The sequence below is a fragment of the Erythrolamprus reginae genome, chromosome Z (assembly GCF_031021105.1).
Source record: "Erythrolamprus reginae isolate rEryReg1 chromosome Z, rEryReg1.hap1, whole genome shotgun sequence".
NCBI lineage: Eukaryota > Metazoa > Chordata > Lepidosauria > Squamata > Dipsadidae > Erythrolamprus > Erythrolamprus reginae.
In genome coordinates this window covers 4,282,354-4,301,454 of record NC_091963.1, presented here as the reverse complement: position 1 = coordinate 4,301,454, position 19,101 = coordinate 4,282,354, and the positions used below count along the sequence as shown (strand labels likewise).

The window sequence follows — 19,101 nt, the reverse complement described above, 5'->3', positions numbered from 1 at the left end:
TAAATTAACTGTTGTAAGTCAAGGACTACCTGCATTTAAAGTGAAAGTGAATGCCCAGTGTGCCATATTGATGTATATTTTGTCTTTCCTTGCAGATCTTACGGGTCTGATAGTGAAAGTGACCGCAGCTATTCTAATTGCCGAAGTCCCAGCGAAAGCAGCAGATACAGCTGAGAGCCTACGGTTGACGATAGAAGTTATGCATCACAGAAAGTTTTTTATGTCTGGATCCATGTTTTGTTTCATGTTTTCCTTTTTCTTCTCAGTGTCTAGGTGAAAGTAACGGCTGCCAACAGTAATGGAGCCTTATTTAAACTCAGCACAATCTTATTTTTTTTGTACGCTCTGCTATGGCAATTGTTTTGTGTTGCCCAGAGTTTTGTTTCAAACTAGATGATACGGTTGACCTGCAATTGAATTTTCAGCTGTTGTTTCTCTGAAGGAAATTCACCCGATAAGCAAGAAACTGTGAAGAATTGTCTCATAGGAATCTCACCTGCAGTCTACCTGCTTCAAACAGTGCCCTTAAATGCTGCTACCTTAACATGCCAATAAGGTTGACACTACAGATCTCGGAAGATCTTGGACCTGTAGTGTTCAGGGAGATCCCGGAAGATCCTGGCTAAGAGGTCATTCACCAGCAGAGTTATGAGTTTATCTGGGAAGTGCCACATATATTTGGATGCCCTGACTTAAAGGCTGGTTATACCCTCCTGTTTCTCGATCGGTTTTGGCTAATGCTCGGGTGCAGACGTTATCCAAGTGTGGCTAGCCAACTTTGAAGTCTGAATTCCTAGTGATGCTTAGACCGCACTGAGCCTTTGTTCTCTATTGAGTGAAGAAGCAAGAACAACATCCTCGTTGCCTCCGTTGCCGTCCTCTCATGGTCTTCTGATTCTGAGTTTTCATCATGTCTGAATGTGGTAGCACTCCAATTTTCTACTATTTCCACCAGATCTGCAAGTCTGCTGATGAGCATCGGCAAAGAAAGCAAGCCATGTAAATTTATTTCAGAAAACGTAACTTTTAGGAGCAACGGAATTCTGCTCTTGCAGCTTGAATTCAGCAGACAAATGTTCATTTTGAAAACGTTCGTTTTGTCAAGATACACACAAATTTTTGTATCGAATAGTTTACTTTTCTTTTTGAAAAATGGCAGGAGTAATACATTTTTAATTTAGTGATCCAGGCAAACGGCGACACTTTTACCTGTTAATGCTGTTCCTGAATTTGTTGAAGTTTCTACAATGCCAAAACACCTACCTCGTAATGGGGTGGTGCAGAGCATTTTCTATGGGAACTGCTTCAGTCTCCAAATGTGTGATATAAATATGAGCGTTCCATTTTAAATCCAGGAACGAATTCAAGACCCTCCCGTCGCAAATTTTTAAAGCGGCCCCCATTTCATGTTCAAAAGAGTTTTAAGGATTTCCTACACTCCCCGTTTCATCAATTTAAATATTTAAATATAAATGTACTGTTGAAATGTTTCTTTTTTTCTCCTGCTTAAATGCAATTAAAAATAGAAATATTTAAGTATCCGTTGTTGAATTTTTAGTTCCAAATTGCGTGATCTTCATTTAAAAAGCCAATTTTCCTGCAGGTAAGAGTCTTCGACTTGCAACCATTCATTTAATATCTGTTTGATGTTACGACCGCACTGGAAAAACGTTGCCTGTGACTGTTTTTCACACATGGCTGTTGTGGTATTCACGTGATCAAAATTTGCACCCTTGGCACCTGGCTTATAGCTAGGAGTGGTTGCAGCGTCCCCAGAGGCAAGTGATCCTCTTATTGTGACCTGGCAAGCAAAGTCACTTAACCGTGTTACTCACTTAACAACTGTAGCCATCCACTTAGTATTTGTGGCAAGAAAGGTCGTAAAATGGGGCAAAACGCTTGTGACAAACTGCTTCTCTTAGCAGTGGAAAAGTTGGCTTCAAATTGTAGTCGTAAGCCAAGGGCTACCTGCGTTCAGGCACGCGTCCTAAAATACACATTTTTCGAATCCTGTAGCTGTGTTTGCTTCTCTTCTCTGGATCTTCTTCTGGCCTCAGATGTCTGGCAGCCTTGGTGGATCAGCCTGCGCCGTGTCGGTCGATCTTGTGCCAGGGCTTCCCAGGAGGTGGTGTCGATATCGAGGGACTTGAAAGAGTTTTTCAGCGTGTCTCTGTATCGCTTCCTTTGTACCACCCCCTGCGATCGCTTTCCTTGAGACAGCTCACCACAGAGGAGTCTGCAATGGTCTGGCATCCTAACAACGTCACCTGCCCAGCGTGTCTGGGCTTTCGTCAGCAGGGCGGGAATTGATGGCAGCCCTGCTCTGGAGAGGACCTCAGTCTCAGGCACCTTATCCTGCCACCGGATCCTCGGGATTCTACGGAGGCAGGTCAGGTGGAAGTGGTTCAGTTGCCTAGCATGTCTCCCGTATACAGTCCAGGCCTCACTGGCCTACAACAGGGCAGTTAGCACTACTTCTCAGTAGACTTTGAGGTTTGTAGCAAGGCTTGTCCCACATCGGTTCTACACGTTGGTCATTAGTCTGCCAAATGCAGAGCTTGCCTTGGCCATTCTGCAGTTGACCTCAATATCAATTGTCACAGCGTGGGAGAGGGTGCAAAATCACCATTTTAGGGCCTTTCAGAAAAGCTGTTAAGGTTTGAGAGGAGGGAACAGTCAGAAATACAGAACAACAGAATTGGAAGGGGTCTTGGAGGCCATCTACTCCAATACTCCACTCGAGCAGGAGAGCCTATCCACTCCAGATAAATGGCTGTCCAGTCTCTTCTTAAAAACTTACAGTGTTGGAGCACCCACAACCTGTGGAGGAAAGCTATTCTGCTGGTTAATTGTTCTTCCTCTCAGTTCTAGGTTGCTTCTTTCCTTGATTAGTTTCCACCTATTATTCCTTGTAGAAAACAGGCCACCACCAAGATGGCCCTTTTTGTGGCATAGCAACCCTAATAGATAGGATCTGTAACATGCCTAGCCTTCCCATACTGGTGGACTGAATGAATGTAACAAAGGACAGGGAGCTCTTCAAACAACCTGGTGTCCCAGCCTCTAACCCATCGCAGCAAATTCAGCATTGAGACTGATGGATATTAACCAAATTGGCGTAGATATAAGTTTATCCGAAGGTCTAAAACTCAAGAACTGCTTGGTGAAGTTTTCGTTGAGAGCTTCAATTCTCAGAATTTCCCTCTGGTCCTTTTTAAAAAGATGATCTCGGTAGTTCAATCACTATATTTTGAATTTGTTAAACCACCTGGATCAGGCATTCCCTTGTGAATCCTTTGCACGAGGCTGTGATGGTGTATACAGTACTACGTTTCCGGCGTGCTCCAAAGATGGCTAATGTGGTTGTACTTGCAGCAAGTGGTGCAGTGCATCCTGGGTTTGCCCCCCACCCCACCCCTTCAATTGAGGCACTGAGGTTCAAACTCACCAGGCACCTGTTCTTTCCAGGAAAACCTGAGTTCTAATCCTGCCTTTGGCTGGGCAAATTGCCAGGAGATGTGAGTTCTAGTCCCACCTTAGGCAAGGATGTTTTCTGGTGACTGGGTCAATCCCTCTCTCAGCCCATTCTACCTAACAGGAGCATTGTTTTGCTTGGGGGGGATAATAATAGTAATAACAGTTGGAAGGGACCTTGGAGGTCTTCTAGTCCAACCCCTGCTTAGGCAGGAGACCCTACACCACTTCAGACAAATGGTTATCCAACATCTTCTGAAAAACTTCCATTGTTGGAGCATTCACAACTTCTGGAGGCAAACTGTTCCACGGATTGTCAGGAATGTTCTCCTTAGTTCCCGGTTGCTTCTCTCCTTGTTTAGTTTCCAACCCTTGTTTCTTGTTCTACCCTCAGGTGCTTTGGAAAATAGGTTGACTCCCTCTTCTTTGTGGCATCCTCTGAGATATTGGAACAGTGCTATCATGGCTCCCCTGGTCCTTCTTTTCATTAGAATAGAAGGAAGGAAGTGGCTCATTGGGTATAAAGCAATTAAGGCAGGATAGTAAATAATAAAAACAATAGAATAAAAGCAAAAGTAAAAGCAGACTGTCCCAGTTTTTATTAGGCCTTATTAGGTCTTATTTGATGGTATTTGTTGGTTTTAAATTGTAAATTGTTCTTAATGGGGTTTTAATATTACATTGTGTCTTGTTTTTGTCTCCTTTGGGAGTTGGGCGACATATACTGTTATAATTCTTTATTGGCCAAGTGTGATTGGACACAATAGGAATTTATCTTTGGTGCCTAAGTGTTCTGCCGGACTCTCTGGTAGGAGCCTCCCGAAAATTCAAGGGTACAAATTTCAGACCCACACACATTTGGAAATTCAAAACAATGTTCTTTATCCCAAAATTCAAAATAAACTAAGCACTCTTTTTGTATTGCAAAGAGCACTCTTCCCAAAACAACCGGGTAGTCTGTACAATTTCCCTTAAGCAGTCATTAAGTACTTAGCTAGCAGCTGTGAAGAAACTTCACACCCCTTCCAACGAAGTGAGACACACACACACATTGCTCTGCTTTGTTTTCAAAGGCGTGAAAAATCAACAAGCAAAGTCCGGAAACCAGCAACCCAGGATTCCTGGACAACTGCGTGGGTGTGTCATTGATTCTTGTTCAGAGTCCAGGGATGATACAGATGATTGATCTCCTCCTGAGCTGTTTGCCAAACTCCCCTCTTCCCTATCACTCATGCTGCCTTGGTCAGAGGAGGCTTCATCGGCAGACTCCACTGGGAGCAAAACAGACCTGCCACATGGGGATGTCTCCCCCACATCCACCTGCACATTCCTTGGGGCAGGAGCTGGGCCAGAGCTAACCACAACACTATGCTCTCAGTGTACATTAAAAAAAAAAAGAGCTACATTTGTCAAGAATCATGAGGTACAACACTTAATGATTGTCATGGAGATCAAACAAGCAATGAGGAAACAATATGAATAAAAATTTTAAGGGTACAAGCAACAAATTACAGCCATATCGTCCTAAGTGGGAGGAAATGGGTGATAGGAATGATGGTAATAGTAATGCAGACAATAGTTTGAAGGTGTTGAGGGGATTATTTGTTTAGCAGAGTGATGGCATATGGGGAAAAAACTGTTCTTGTGTCTATTTGTCTTGGTGTGCAGTGCTCTCTAGCGACGTTTTGAGGGTAGGAGTTGAAACAGTTTGTGTCCAGGATGCGAGGGGTCAGTAAATATTTCCACCGCCCTCTTTTTGACTCGTCCAGTATACGAGTCATGGCATCGGACCAGAATATCTCCGAGACCGCCTACTACCGCACGAATCCCAGCGACCGATTAGGTCCCACAGAGTGGGCCTTCTCCGGGTCCCGTCAACTAAACAATGCCGGTTGGCGGGTCCCAGGGGAAGAGCCTTCTCTGTGGCGGCGCCGGCTCTCTGGAACCAACTCCCCCCGGAGATTAGAACTGCCCCTACTCTCCTTGCCTTTCGTAAGCTCCTTAAGACTCACCTTTGCCGTCAGGCATGGGGAAACTAAACATCTCCCCAGGGCATTTTAATTTATACATGGTATGCTTGTGTGTGTGTTTGCTATTACATGGGTTTTTTCTTAAATCGTTAAATATTTTAATTAATTGGATTGTTGTGACTGTTTTTACTTGTTGTGCGCCGCCCCGAGTCTTCGGAGATGGGCGGCATACAAGTCCAACTAATAAATAAATAAATAATAAATAAATAAATAAATAAATAAATACAGGTCCTCGATTGAAGGCAGGTTGGCAACAGTTGTTTTTTCTGCAGTTCTGATTCTCCTCGGAAGTCTGTGTCGGTCCGGTTGGGTTGCAGAACCGAACCAGGCAGTTACAGAGGTGCAGATGATAAAAAAAAGTATACAGTACGGCAAAGAAACCCAATCCCTCCAGGCAGCGGTGGCAAAGCGGGCAAAACCCTGGCGCGCAGGCGCATTTAAGCCGAGCGAAGCCAAAGGCCTCCGTCACCCAGCCTGGAACGCTCGGCAGGCGCCGCTGGGGAGAGGGAGGGCAGCGGAGGGGGGGGGGAGGGCGGAGCGTCGGCCGAGCAGCCTTTGCAAAACGTTCGAGCATCGGCCGCTGCAGAGGAGGAGGCGGGGAGGAGGGGGGGCCCTGTCAGCACAGAGGAGCAATATACACCCCACGCTCTCTCTCTCTAGACGGAACAAGCCCGAAGACCCCCGCCGGCCCCCTCCCCCGAACCCACCTTCCTCGCTCCACCCCTGGATCTTTTGATGGAGAGCGCAACCCCACCGCCAGCACAGGAGCAGCGGGGCTCCTTGGATCAGGCAGCCCGGCAGCAAAATGGTAGAGCGCCCCCACCCCCCAAAAAATCTTCTTTCCTCTTTAAAAAAAAAATAATTCCAGGACGTGGGCGGGGGTGGGTGGGGGGCGCTTGCAGACTTAAGGCTAAGGGGGGGTATTGGGTGGGGGGGGGGAGAGAAGAGGAAGGGAGGGTCGGAAGTTGCTTTTTGCAACGCAGCGCAATTTGCAGCGCATTTTATTTTTTTGCGCGGTGCAGTTTTTGGCCGTGCGGTTGTACAGCCGTTGCAGTTTTGCAATGCCTCTCGCCCTCTCCGCTTCCTTCTCACGCGCCCGTCTTTCTTTCCTCCCTCCCTCCCTTTCTGGCCCTTCCGACGTCCGGGTTTTTTGTCCTGCAACATGCACACGTTGCAATGCAAGGCGGGGGCGGACGGACGGGTGTTGGGGGGGAAGGAATTAGACGCCTGCTGGGGTTCCCTAGCCTTCTTTTTCTCCTCTTTTTCTTTTTTTTTTTTTGCAAAAGAGAGGAGGGGGGGGGGTCGCGTAGGAGATGCCCACCGCCCCCTCCCGCCCTCATTCTTGGCCTGATCGCGGCTTGCAAGGAGTTAAGCCCCCTCCCTCCCTCCCTGAAGCCAGACCCGATCCCGTTGCGACAAATGAGCTCACCCAGACAAGTTGGCTCGCGCGCTGCAATTTCTTCCCTTCTGGCGTCCACACACGCACACACACAACACCACCACCACCCCTCAGCAAAACCTTCCAGGCATTAGGGACCTAATCCGCTTCCTTGCGCGCCTTGATTGACAGTTGCATTTCGGTGCATTTAAGGTCCTCTTGCAAGGAGCTTGGCAACCTGATTCTGTGTTTGTGTGTGTGTGTTGAGCTGCACAAACGGTTGTGGGGAGTGGGAGTTGGAGAAAACTGCTTTGATTTGACACCACTAGCTACCACCCACTCAATTCTGTCGCTTCTGGTTTTGGGGTTTTTTTTTGAGGGTGGGGGTCTGCTTAAGTTTGCATGTATAGGATTACCAAAAAAAAGATTGGGGTTTTGAGAAAGTAGCATGCCCCCCCCCCCCACTTGAAAGACCAGATGACCCCCTCCTATTGTTTTGGGGGTTTGCTTTTCTTTTACAAAACCCCTACAAATACCCAAGGAATGTAATTCGATTCTAGGGGTGAAATTAGATTTTTCTTTTACAGAAGTCCCGGACCTCAACTCCCATCATCCTTAGCCAGAATGCAGAGCATTGGTATGTGTCTTGCAGGCAGACACGGGCTGCCCATTGCAAATGCCCCCAAGCAAGAAGTCAGAACTCTTTATCTTCTGGGCTTTGTCGGGGATTTATTTACAAAATTCTTCATTGATTCATCATCGTTGATTGGGGAGCTGATATGCAGGTAGGATCAGGTGGGAATCTAGTTCAGGTGATAGATAGGCAGCCAGCCAGATGGATGATGGATAGATGACATACCGGTAGGTACAGTACTGGGTTGATAGACAGGTAGGTAGATAGGATAGATAGATAGATGCAGATAGATGATAGACAAGCGAATATTAAAGACAAGACAATATAGTGAACCAAGATTTATGATTGATAGATCAATAAGAATCTAGATAATAATGGGTGGGTGATAGGATAGGTAGGTAAGTGGATAGGTAGATAGATGATAGACAGGCAGACAGATAAGATGGAAAGATATTGTGTTTCATTGGAAATAAGACCCTGTCTTATATTTTCCTAAACCTTGAAATAAATGCTTGACCTTATTGCCATTCACTCAAAAGCCTCATTGGGCTTATTATCAGGAGATGTCTTATTTTGGGGGAAGCAGGGTGTATCTATCTATCTATCTATCTATCTATCTATCTATCTATCTCTATCTACCTACCTACCTACCTATCATCTATTTATATCTGTCTGTCTGTCTGTCTGTATATCTATCTATCTATCTATCTATCTATCTATCTATCTATCTATATCATCTATCTATATCTATCTTTATAGATAGAGAGATAGATTGGTAGGTAGGTTAGATAGTTGATGATGGATGGATAGATAGATAGTTTGTTAGGTAGGTAGATGGATGGGTTGATGGGTGGATGGATGGATGAATAGATGTAGATAGATAATAGAAGGATAGCTAACACAATATAGATAATTAAGAGATGACAGGTCAATAAAGCCATCTGTGAAGATGACAGGTGAATAAAGCTATCTATAGAGAGATAGAGATAGATTGGTAGGTAGGTAGACTGGATAGATTGTGATAGATGATGGATGGACGGACGGACGGACAGATAGGGATAGGGATAAATTGATTGATAGGTAGGTAGGTAAATAGATGGACGGATGGATGGATATAGAGAGATGAAGAAGGATAGCTAACATAATATAGATAATATAATATAGGACCCGGGTTGTAGGGGGGCAATAGGCTGGCTCTGTTAAAAAGTGCTATTGCTAACATGTTATAAGCCGCCCTGAGTCTAAGGAGAAGGGCGGCATTAAAATAAATAAATAAATAAATAAATAAGATAGATGACAGGTCAGTAAAGCAATATAGTTGATAAAGATAGATGACTGATAATAGATCAATACAAAAACGGACAGACAGACAGATGGAGTCCCGGACTTAACAACCATTGATTTAGCGACATTGTATTTAGTAACGCTGCATCCCCTTTGGTCACATGATCAAAATTTGGATGCCTGGCAACCAACAAATTTATGACGTTTGCAATGCCCCGAGGTCACCTTTTGTGATTGTCCCAGGCAATCCATCTTTTGTGACCTTCTAACAAGCAGAGACAGTGGGGAAGCCAAATTCTCTTAACAACTGTTGTTATTAACAACTGCAGTGATTCTATTAACAACAGTGTGGATTTTTTGGATTGTTCTTCTAATGCGGTGTTTCCCAACCTTGGCCACTTGAAGATATTTGGACTTCAACTCCCAGAATTCTGGGGAGTTGAAGTCCAGATATCTTCAAGTGGCCAAGGTTGGGAAACACTGTTCTAATGGACAACTCATCTTCTCATGGATGGTTGGTGTCTCCTAGTGTCACCCCAAACACAATAGAGTTTTATCCTCTCTCTCTTTAGCAGCTGTGAGGAATAGTGTGTATGTGTTTGTGCAAATATACAATAGGTCAGCGCAAGAGAAAATTCGCCTGCAGGAATTACAGCCAGGAACCTCAATTGTAGCCTTTGAACTGAAACTTGCTGCCCTGTTGATTTTGATTGGCAGACGAAGAAGATCACGTGACTCCTGGATGTTTCACCGTCGCAAAATTGGCCGAATCCTGATCACGCAACCATGCAACGGTCGTAAGTGTGAAAAATGGTCGCGAGTCGCTATTTTCAGTGCCGTTGTTACTGCAAATGGTCACTAAATGAACCGTCAATTTCCCCATGCCTGGCGGCACATGTGAGTTTTCAACAACTTACGAAAGGCAAGGAGAGTGGGGGCAGTTCTGATCTCTGGGGGGATTTGGTTCCAGAGGGCCGGGGCCGCCACAGAGAAGGCTCTTCCCCTGGGCCCCACCAGACGACATTGCTTAGTCGCCGAGACCCAGAGAAGGCAAACTCTGTGGGACCTAATCGGCCGCTGGGATTCGTGCGGCAGAAGGCGGTCCCGGAGATATTCTGGTCCAATGCCATGAAGGGCTTTATAGATTTGTATGCCGCCCCTCTCCGAAGACTCGGGGCGGCTCACAACAGTAATAAAAACAGTGTAACAATGGAACAAATCTAATAATAAAATATATAAAAACCTCAACAATTAAAAACCATACAGCACACACATACCAAACATGAAATATAATAAGCCTGGGGGAGATGTCTTAGTTGCCCCATGCCTGGCGATATAGGTGGGTCTTCAGTAACTTGCGAAAGACAAGGAGGGTGGGGGCCGCCCACCATTCATAATCATGGCTCATATCGTTGGCCGAAGCATAAGGCAACGGTCAACCGCCCTAGGCCTGCTGGCAAAGATGTGCTTTGATGATGATGAATTCTGAGAATTGAAATCCACTCAATTTAAACTCGCTAAAACTGGGGAACCCTGATCAAAGAGATCAATTGCATATCCCTTTCTTTTGCCCTCTGCCCCAAAGGAGCCTAAATCTGAACCAATCAAAATTTAACCAAAATATTACAGATAATCCTCGACTTAACATTAATTGAGCCCAAAGCTTTTGGTCCTAAAACTGGTCACTTTTATTAACTTTTAGGTAATGGTCGGTGAGCAAATGCCAGGGTCAGTACTTTGAAAGTGGGCCATAAGCCCCATTTCTGGTTTCATCGTAACTTGGCATGGTTGGTAAGTGATCAGTTGTAAGTCAAGGACTGCCTGTAGTTGAGATGCCTTCCTGCATCTCTTCTTTAATTGAGAAGCAAACTCCTGTTTCCGTAAGATTAAATAATATCCGTGGGAAAATTGTTGAAAATTTATTACAGCTAGTCCTCGACTTACAGCCAATTTGTTTAGTGACCTTTCGAAGTTGCAGCAGCACTGAAATAAATGTGACTTATGGCCGTTTTTCATCCTTAAAATTGTCGCCTCCTCGTGGTCACGTGATTAAAATTCGGAACAACTGATATTTATGGTGGGGTCACGTGATTTGCTTGTGCGACTTTCTGAGAAGAAGGAAGCCAGATTCACTTAACAACCGTGTGAGTAACTTAACAAACTGCAGTGACTTGTTTAACAACTGTGGCAGGAAAGGTGGTAAAATGGGTTGAGACTCACATAAGAACTGCCTGGCATAGAAATGGAAATTTGGGGGTCTCTGTTGTGGTCGTACATTGAGGACTAACTACTTTTGTTGCTAAATCCAGTTTCAGCACATTTTTCATATGTAAATATTGTGATCACAGCTGTGGATCTCTTTCTGTTTCCTCATTAAACGACCCTCCCCAACTCACCGAACACAAATTAAAAAATTTTTGCACCCACCTTCTGCAAAGATGGCTTATATATATATAACATCTTCAGTTATATAGAAGAGGGACATACATTGGAAATACTTGAAAAGGAGAAATACATTGGCTTCAATTCCCAGAAATCCCCTCAGCACGATGGAGAAATCTGGGAGTTGAAGTCCGCCCGTCTTCAAACTTGACAACTTTTAAGATTTACGGGATTTCAACTCCCAGAATTCTCCAGCCAGCTATTCTGGGAGTTGAAGTCCATAAGTCTTAAAGTTGCCAACTTTGGGGACCCTTTAAAGGTTCTTCCAGGCTGGAAACTTGCATAGTTGCCCATTCAGATGAGTACATTTTTTTTTCCATTCTGAATTTGGGGTTTAGCTGCTTGATAGTAACCGGAGTACAGTGTTCCCTCGCTTTTCGCGGGGGATGCGTTCCGAGACTGCCCACGAAAGCCGAATTTCCGCGAAGTAGAGATGAGGAAGTAAATACACTATTTTTGACTATGAACAGTGTCACAAGCCTTCCCTTAACACTTTAAACCCCTAAATTGCAATTTTCCATTCCCTTAGCAACCATTCAGATTATTACTCACCATGTTTATTTATTAAAGTTTATTTTTTTAAAAAAATTATTAAAGGCAGATAAAAGTTTGGCGATGACATATGACGTCATCGGGTGGGAAAAACCATGGTATAGGAAAAAACCCGCAAAGTATTTTTTATTTAATATTTTTGAAAAACCGTGGTATAGACTTTCTGCGAAGTTCGAACCCGCGAAAATCGAGGGAACGCTGTATAATCAAATCCTTTGCAAGCTCAGGGGTTGGATAGATCAGTGATTTTCAACCTTTTTTGAGCCGCGGCACATTTTTTACATTTACAAAATCCTGGGGCACACCACCAACCAAAATGACACAAAATGACACCCTAAGACACTCTCCTCTCTTTTTCCATCCCTGTCTCCTTCCCCCTTGTGTGTGTGTGTATATATATATACACACTCTTGAACCATTTCCAAAAACAGGTGAGGGCTGGGGGTTTTCTCTCTCTTATTCTTTGGATGCTTTTTATCATATGCTTTAAATAAAGAGTCACTTCTCTCTCTCTCTTTTGTTTCTCTCTCTTTCCTCTCGTTCTCTGTCTCAATCATTTTCTCATTTCTCTTTTTTCCTCCCCTTTTTGCTCATTTCTCTCTCTCTCTCTCTCTCTCTCTCTCTTGCTTTCTTTCTCTCTCTTTCTTGCTTTATTTCTCTCTCACTGTTACCTTCTCTTTCTCTTTTCTTTCTCTCTCTTGCTTTCTTTCTCTCTCTCTCTCTCTCACTCTCTCTTTCTCTCTCAGCAAAAAGTTGCAAGACTGGAACCTGAGCTTCCTTCTTCGCGGCACACCTGACCATGTCTCGCGGCACACTAGTGTGCCACGGCACACTGGTTGAAAAACACTGGGATAGATGACCTCCAAAGATCTTCTTGAGTGCATACTGTTGGTGTTTGGGTTTTCTTCTCACTGTGAGAAGCATTCGTAGCAAAGTCCTGCCAAACAGCCTTTCCAGGGTGAATTGCAACCACAAAACTTACCAGACCTTGCACAGTTGCCAGGCTGAGAACTTCCAGCTGAACAAGGAAATATTTGTTCAGTCTTTCAGATAAGCAAATCTTCCCACTAATAATACGAACTATTATATTTTTCGGAGTATTCAGATGCAACTTTTTCCTCCCTGAAAGAGGCGTCTTATACTCCGGAATGTAGCTCTTTTTTCTTTTTTTTAAGCTTCTCCCCCCCCCCCCAGCCCTAACTAGCTGCTAACGATCTTCCCAGCTCTTACCTTGCAGGTTCTTTCATTGTTACTCTTTGCAAAGAATATTTCCCAAGCCCAAAGTCTTTGCAGAGTATTTTTCATTGTTTTAACTTGCTCCAAATAAGTTTCTTTCTAGCCCCAACCAGGTGCTAACAATGTTCCCAGCTCTTACCTGCTTGCAAGCTCTTTCACTGTTACTCTCTGTGAATAATGTTTTCCAAACCTTGTCTTTGTAGTTTTTTAAAAATTGTTCTACTTGCTCCAAATGTTTCTTTCTAGCCCTAACCAAGTACTAACCAAGTACTTTGGGGGAAAGATCAAAAGCAACATGAGAAAATATTATTTTACTGAAAGAGTAGTAGATCCTTGGAACAAACTTCCAGCAGACGTGGTAGGTAAATCCACAGTAACTGAGTTTAAACATGGGATAAACATATATCCATTGTAAGATAAAATACAGGAAATAGTATAAGGGCAGACTAGATGGACCATGAGGTCTTTTTCTGCCGTCAGACTTCTATGTTTCTAACAATGTTCCCAGCTCTTGCCAACTTGCAAGCTCTTTCATTGGTATTTTCTGCAAAGAATGTTTTCCAAGCCCTAAGTCTTTCCAATTTTTTTTCATTGCTCTACTTGCTTAGAAATTTTCTTTCCAGCCCTAACCAAGTTCTGACAATGTTCCCAGCTCTTACTGGCTTGCAAGCCCTTTCGTTGTTACTCTCTCCAAATAAGGTTTTGTTAAAGCCCTACGCAAGGGATAAGATAATGTGCTGAAACTGACCAGACTAAGGACCCTAGCCAGATAAATATCTGGTAAACAGATTCTTTTCACTATTTTTCTCCCCCAAAACTAAGGTGCGTCTTATACTCCAAAAATACGGTAATACGATTGTGAAAGAGCTACTCAAAATACAGCAAACACTTGCAAACACCACTCCTATTTATTTCCTATGGGAGGAATTCAGCGTCCCCTTGAGATTCCCTAATTGTTCCCTTCCCCTGATAGCTCTGAACATGTGCACATCAGGAACAGGCTCCAGCTGTTCTTCAGCCCCACTTCTCTCCGACTCCAAAGGTAGCTGATTACTGTCTGACGGCCCTGGTCCTGTCTCTGCCTTAGATGTGGAGCATTCATCAAAGCCTTCCCCAGACTCCAGGACTGGCCCATGTTCCTCCCCAACCTCCTCACTCTCCGAGTCTGCCACCAGCTCTGATGGGCCACAACGCTGACTCATATTTATGACGGTTGCAGTGTCCCAGGATCGTGTGATCCCCTTTTAATCCCACGAAATTAATTTTTGTGGCCTCTCTGACAAACAAAGCCAGCGGGGAAGCCGGATTCACTTTATAACCGTGTGACTCATTTAACAACTGCAATGATTCACTTAACATCTGTATTTATGTCGATTGCAGTGTCCCGCGGTCACGCGATCCACTTTTGCGACCTGCTGACAAGCAAAGTTATAAGGGGGAAGGAAGGAGCCAATTCACCTAACCGTGTGATTGGCTCAGCAGTTACAGTGATCCACTTAACCACTTTGGCCAGAAAGGTCATATAATGGAACTTAACTGTCTTAACTTAATGAAGATTTTGAGCTCAAGGTTTGGTTGAAACTCGAGGACTATTTATACGTGATGCTCATCTTTTTCTGGAAGCTGGTAACAAACATCTAGGATCCTGGTCACGTCTGGTCGTTCAGGGGACCTGCCTAATATTCGCCTATACAACCCGGGGGTGAGGGGTTGATGGGTCTATTGTTATTTCAGATGGTTGTAAAAGACCTGGGAGCCAAATCAGGACCTGGCTGTACCCTTGAGTGACTCTTTCACAATCACAGCCCAAATAAACGGCCCTTTTCAGTCCATCTCCCGCCTTGATCTGCGGGTTGGACTAGATGACCTCCAAGATCCTTTCCAGCCATGTTATTCAGTGGTGCTTTTATCGATTTGGGACAGCATCCTGAATGTGAGCCTCCACAGGGAGGGAAGGGAGGGAAAGAAGGAAGGAAGAGAAAGGAGGGAAGAAAGTAAGAGAAGGAATTGAGAAAAGGAAGAAGGAGGGAAGAGAAGAAGGAAGGGAAAGGAGAAAGAAAGAAAAAGGAAGGAAGGGAGAGAAAGAAGGAAGGAAGAGAAAGAAGGAAGGAAGGGAAAGAAGGAAGAAAGGAGGAGGAAGGAAGGAAGGGAAAGAAGGAAGGAAGAAAGAAGGAAGGAAGAGAAGGAGGAAGGAAGGGAAAGAAGGGAGAAAGAAAGAAGAAGGAAGGAAGGGAGAGAAAGAAGGAAGAAAGAAGGAGGAAGGAAGAGAAGGTGGAAAGAAGGAAGGAAGAGAAAGAAGGGAGAAAGGAAGAGAAGGAAGGAGGGAAGGAAAATGAGAAAAAAGAAGGAAGGAAGAGAAAGAAGGAAGAGGAAGGAAGAGAAAAGGAAGAAGGGAAAGAAGGACAGAGGGAAGGAAGAAAAAAGAGGGAATGGGGGGGGGACAAAGAGATCACATGGTCCACCTAATATGAAGAAATGAAAGATTCTGCCTTTTTCCACAACCACTGCTGTTTTGGTGGCTTTCTATGCAGATTATTAAAAAAAAAGTTTTGTAGAAACTTTGTATTTCAGATCTTCCTTCTGTGAAGCTTCAGCCAAGTTGACATTCCTAGCATAGCATAGCAAGAGGTCAGTGGGAGTTTTGGTATTTGTCTAAAGTTGAAAACCTGCTCCAAGATGAGGGCATGGTTTCCTACACCGGCCATCCCTCTCTCTCTTTCTTTGTCAATTTTTCTTCTTCCTCCCCCCCTCCTTCTGTCAATTTTTCTTCTTTTCTTCCTTCCCTCCTTCCTCCCCCGTCTCTCCCTCTTCCCTGTCTCTGTCACTCTTTCTCCTTCCTTCTCTCCCTTCCTCGGTTAGTCTCCTTCCTTCCTTCCTTCCTTCCTTCCTCCCCCTCTCTCCATCTTTCCATGTCTCTGTCCTCTTTCTCCTTCTCTCCCTGCCTCCTTGTACCAATCTTTCTCCTTCCCTCCCTCTTTCCCTCTCCCCCTTTCTATCTCTGTTACTTTTTTTCTTTCTTCTTCCTTCCTGCCCTGCCTTCTTCTGTCAATCTTTCTCCTTTCTCCCTCTTTCCCTCTCTCTTTCTCTCTGTCTTTCATTCTTTTTCTCTCCCTCCCTGTCAATCTTCCTTCCTCTCCCCTTTTTCCCTCTCGTCTCCCTGTCTCTATCAATCTTTCTCCTTCCTTCCTTCCCTCCTACCTCTCTTTCCCTTTCTCTGTCAATCTTACTTTCTCCTTCCTTCCTTCCTCCCTCCCTTCTTCCCTCCCTCCCTCTCTCCTCTCATTCTTTTTCTCTCCCTACTTTTTCCTTTATTTCCTCAATTATTATTCTTTTCTCCTTCCTTCCTTCCTTCCCCAAATTTCTGTCGCTAAGCAAGACCATTGTTGGCTCTGCTTTATTTACCACCTTTCTCGCACAGTTTCTTCATTGAATCCCTGCAGTTTTTAAGCTCATCACAGAGTCGTTCAATGAATCTGGCTTCCCCATCGACTTTCCTTGTCGGAAGGTCGCAAAAGTGAATCATGTGACAACACCCCCCCCCCCCCCAGGACAACCGTCATAAATATGAACCGGTTGCAAAGCGTCTGCATTTTTATCACGTGAGGTTGCAATGGCCGTAAGGTGAAAAACCCCGATCAAAAGTCATTTTTTTCCTGCGCTGTCATAACTTTGAACAGTCGCTAAATGAACCGTTGTAAGCTGAGGACTTTCTGCCATTAGCTTTATCTTTATATCTTTAGCACTCGTTTTTCCCACACATATTTTATGCCATCTGCTGTCATCCCTTGTGCAATTAATGGGCCTTCTTACATAATGCTTGTTGGCAGCCATTTATGTTTGCAACACATGTCTTTCAACAGTTTCCTTCCACACCAAAAATTCCAAAAAGATTTAACAATTCTGTTTGTTCAATCCGAGGCCCTGAGGTTTTCCTGGGTTTTTTTCCCCAGCCAACCCAGAAAACCTCCGCTTCAAAAACAAATCAGAAAATTGGAAGGGGATAGAGAGGGAAACAAATCTTTGCAAAAAGAAAATTGAAACCCGGGAATAAATCTCTGTGAAAAGAGAAATTGGAAAGAAATTGTAGAGATCAGAAATATATATATATGTGTGTGTGTGTGTGTGTGTGTAGATTGTTCTGAGTTCGGGTTTTGCCCCGTGTAATATTTTGAGTGTCTATGCGACGTTTCGGTGAAATCACATTCACCATCATCAGGCTGAAGCTTTAAGCTTTGTGCTGTTGTAAATATGGAAACCGAAACGTCGCATAGACACTCAAAATATTACACGGGGCAAAACCCGAACAAACACATGAAGAACTGTTGCAGGAACTGGGCATGGCGAGTTTAATGAAAGAAGGACCAGGGGAGACATGATAGCAGTCTTCCAACATCTCAAGGGGTTTCCACAAAGAATAAAGAGTCAAGCTATTTTCCAAAGCACCTGAGGGTAGAACAAGAAGCAATGGGTGGAAACTAAACAAGGAGAGAAGCAACTTAGAACTAAAGAGAAATTTCCTGACAGAATAGTTGGTCATTGCCAGAAGTTAAAAATGCTCCAACATTGGAAGCTTTTAAGAAGATGTTGGATAACCATCTGTCTGAAGTAGTGTAAGGTCTCCTGCCCAAGCAGAGGATTGGACTAGAAGACCTCCAAGGTCCCCTTCCAACTCTGTTGTTATCATCATCATCATCATCATTATTATTATTATTATTATTATTATGAGCCGAGGTGGCGCAGTGGGTAGAGTGCAGTATTGCAGGCCACTAAAGCTGACTGCTAGATCTGCAGGTCAGCGGTTCAAATCTCATCAGCGGCTCAAGGTTGACTCAGCCTTCCATCCTTCCGAGGTGGGTCAAATGAGGATTGTGGGGGCCATAGGCTGGCTCTGTTAAAGAGTGCTTTTGCTAACATGTTGTAAGCCGTCCTGAGTCTAAGGAGGGTGGCATAAAAAATTTAATTAATAATAATAATAATTTAATTTAATTTATTAGATTTGTATGCTGCCCCTCTCCGAAGACTCGGGGATAATAATAATAATAATAATAATAATAATAATAATAATAATAATAATAAAAAATTATTATTTACTTGTACATAGCTATAGTTTATTAGATTTGTATGCCGCCCCTCTCCGAAGACATGTATTTACTTAATAATAATAATAATAATAATAATAATAATAATAATAATAATTTATTATATATAATAAATAATAATTCTTATTATTAAGTAAATACATGCAAAAAGATCTCCTTTGGTGCCGTATTTATGATGGTTGCGGTATCCTGGAGTTATGCATTCCCATTTTACGACCTTCTGATAAGCAAATTCCATGGGGAAGCCAACCATATAACTCAGTTAACAACTGCAGCGACACACTTAACAACGGTGGTCATAAAATGGGGCCAAAACCCATTTGACAACAGTCAAGAAGAACTGTTGGTCGTAAATGGCCAAAACCATTTATGGTCTTAAAAGAACCGTAAGGCAAGAATGGTCGTAAAATGGGGACAAAACCCATTTAACAACAGTCTCGCTTAGCAACAGGACTTTGGAGCTCAGCTGGGGTCGTAAGTCGAGAACTACCTGAAATAAGTGGCTCGGCTGGTGTACAAAATGGGGGCCCAAATTACGACCACCTGAGCGTGTTGATTCCTGCGACAGCCGTAAGAGAAGTCATCTTTTTTCTCCAGTGTCGTCGTAAGTTCGAATGGTGGTAAGTCGAGGACTGCCTGCAGATGGAGATGGCTATGTTTCCAAGATGGGTCATTGGTTAGGAAGCAGCATCTGATGTTGGGTGGGGTCAGTGTGTTTCTAAAGGGGGTTGAGAATGATGGTCTGCAATGCTGGTTTGACTTGCTCTTCCCCTCCTTCCATTCCTTTCCTCCTTCCAACCATCTTTCTTTTTCCCTCTGTTTCTTTTCTTTCCTTCTTTCCCATTCTCCCTCCCTCCCCTCTTCCTTCCTTCTTTCCTTTTCCATCTTCCTTCTCTCTTCCTTCCCCTCCTCTTTCATTCTTTTTCTTCCCTCTTCCTTCCCCACATCATTTATTCTTTATAACCCCTCTCT

The 19,101-nt window shown here is 43.9% G+C and overlaps 2 protein-coding genes across 6 annotated transcripts in view; both read left to right on the top strand.

The window, feature by feature from the left end:
• The window catches only part of NKTR (natural killer cell triggering receptor), a 51,082-nt gene extending 49,545 nt beyond the window's left edge, over positions 1-1,537 (top strand). For all 4 annotated transcript variants that reach the window (XM_070728758.1, XM_070728759.1, XM_070728757.1 and 1 more), the window contains one exon: positions 96-1,537. In XM_070728758.1, coding sequence (XP_070584859.1) covers positions 96-174 — 79 coding nt within the window. In that variant the 3' untranslated portion in view covers positions 175-1,537. The remainder of the gene's footprint in view (positions 1-95) is intronic.
• A 4,510-nt stretch (positions 1,538-6,047) lies between these two features.
• ZBTB47 (zinc finger and BTB domain containing 47) overlaps positions 6,048-19,101 on the top strand; it is a 30,941-nt gene continuing 17,887 nt past the window's right edge. The window contains exon 1 of one of the 2 annotated variants that reach the window (XM_070729574.1): positions 6,048-6,312. In XM_070729574.1, coding sequence (XP_070585675.1) covers positions 6,310-6,312 — 3 coding nt within the window. In that variant the 5' untranslated portion in view covers positions 6,048-6,309. Of the gene's footprint in view, positions 6,313-7,502; positions 7,520-19,101 lie in introns of those variants that run through there. The other variant, XM_070729575.1, reaches the window with a different exon arrangement.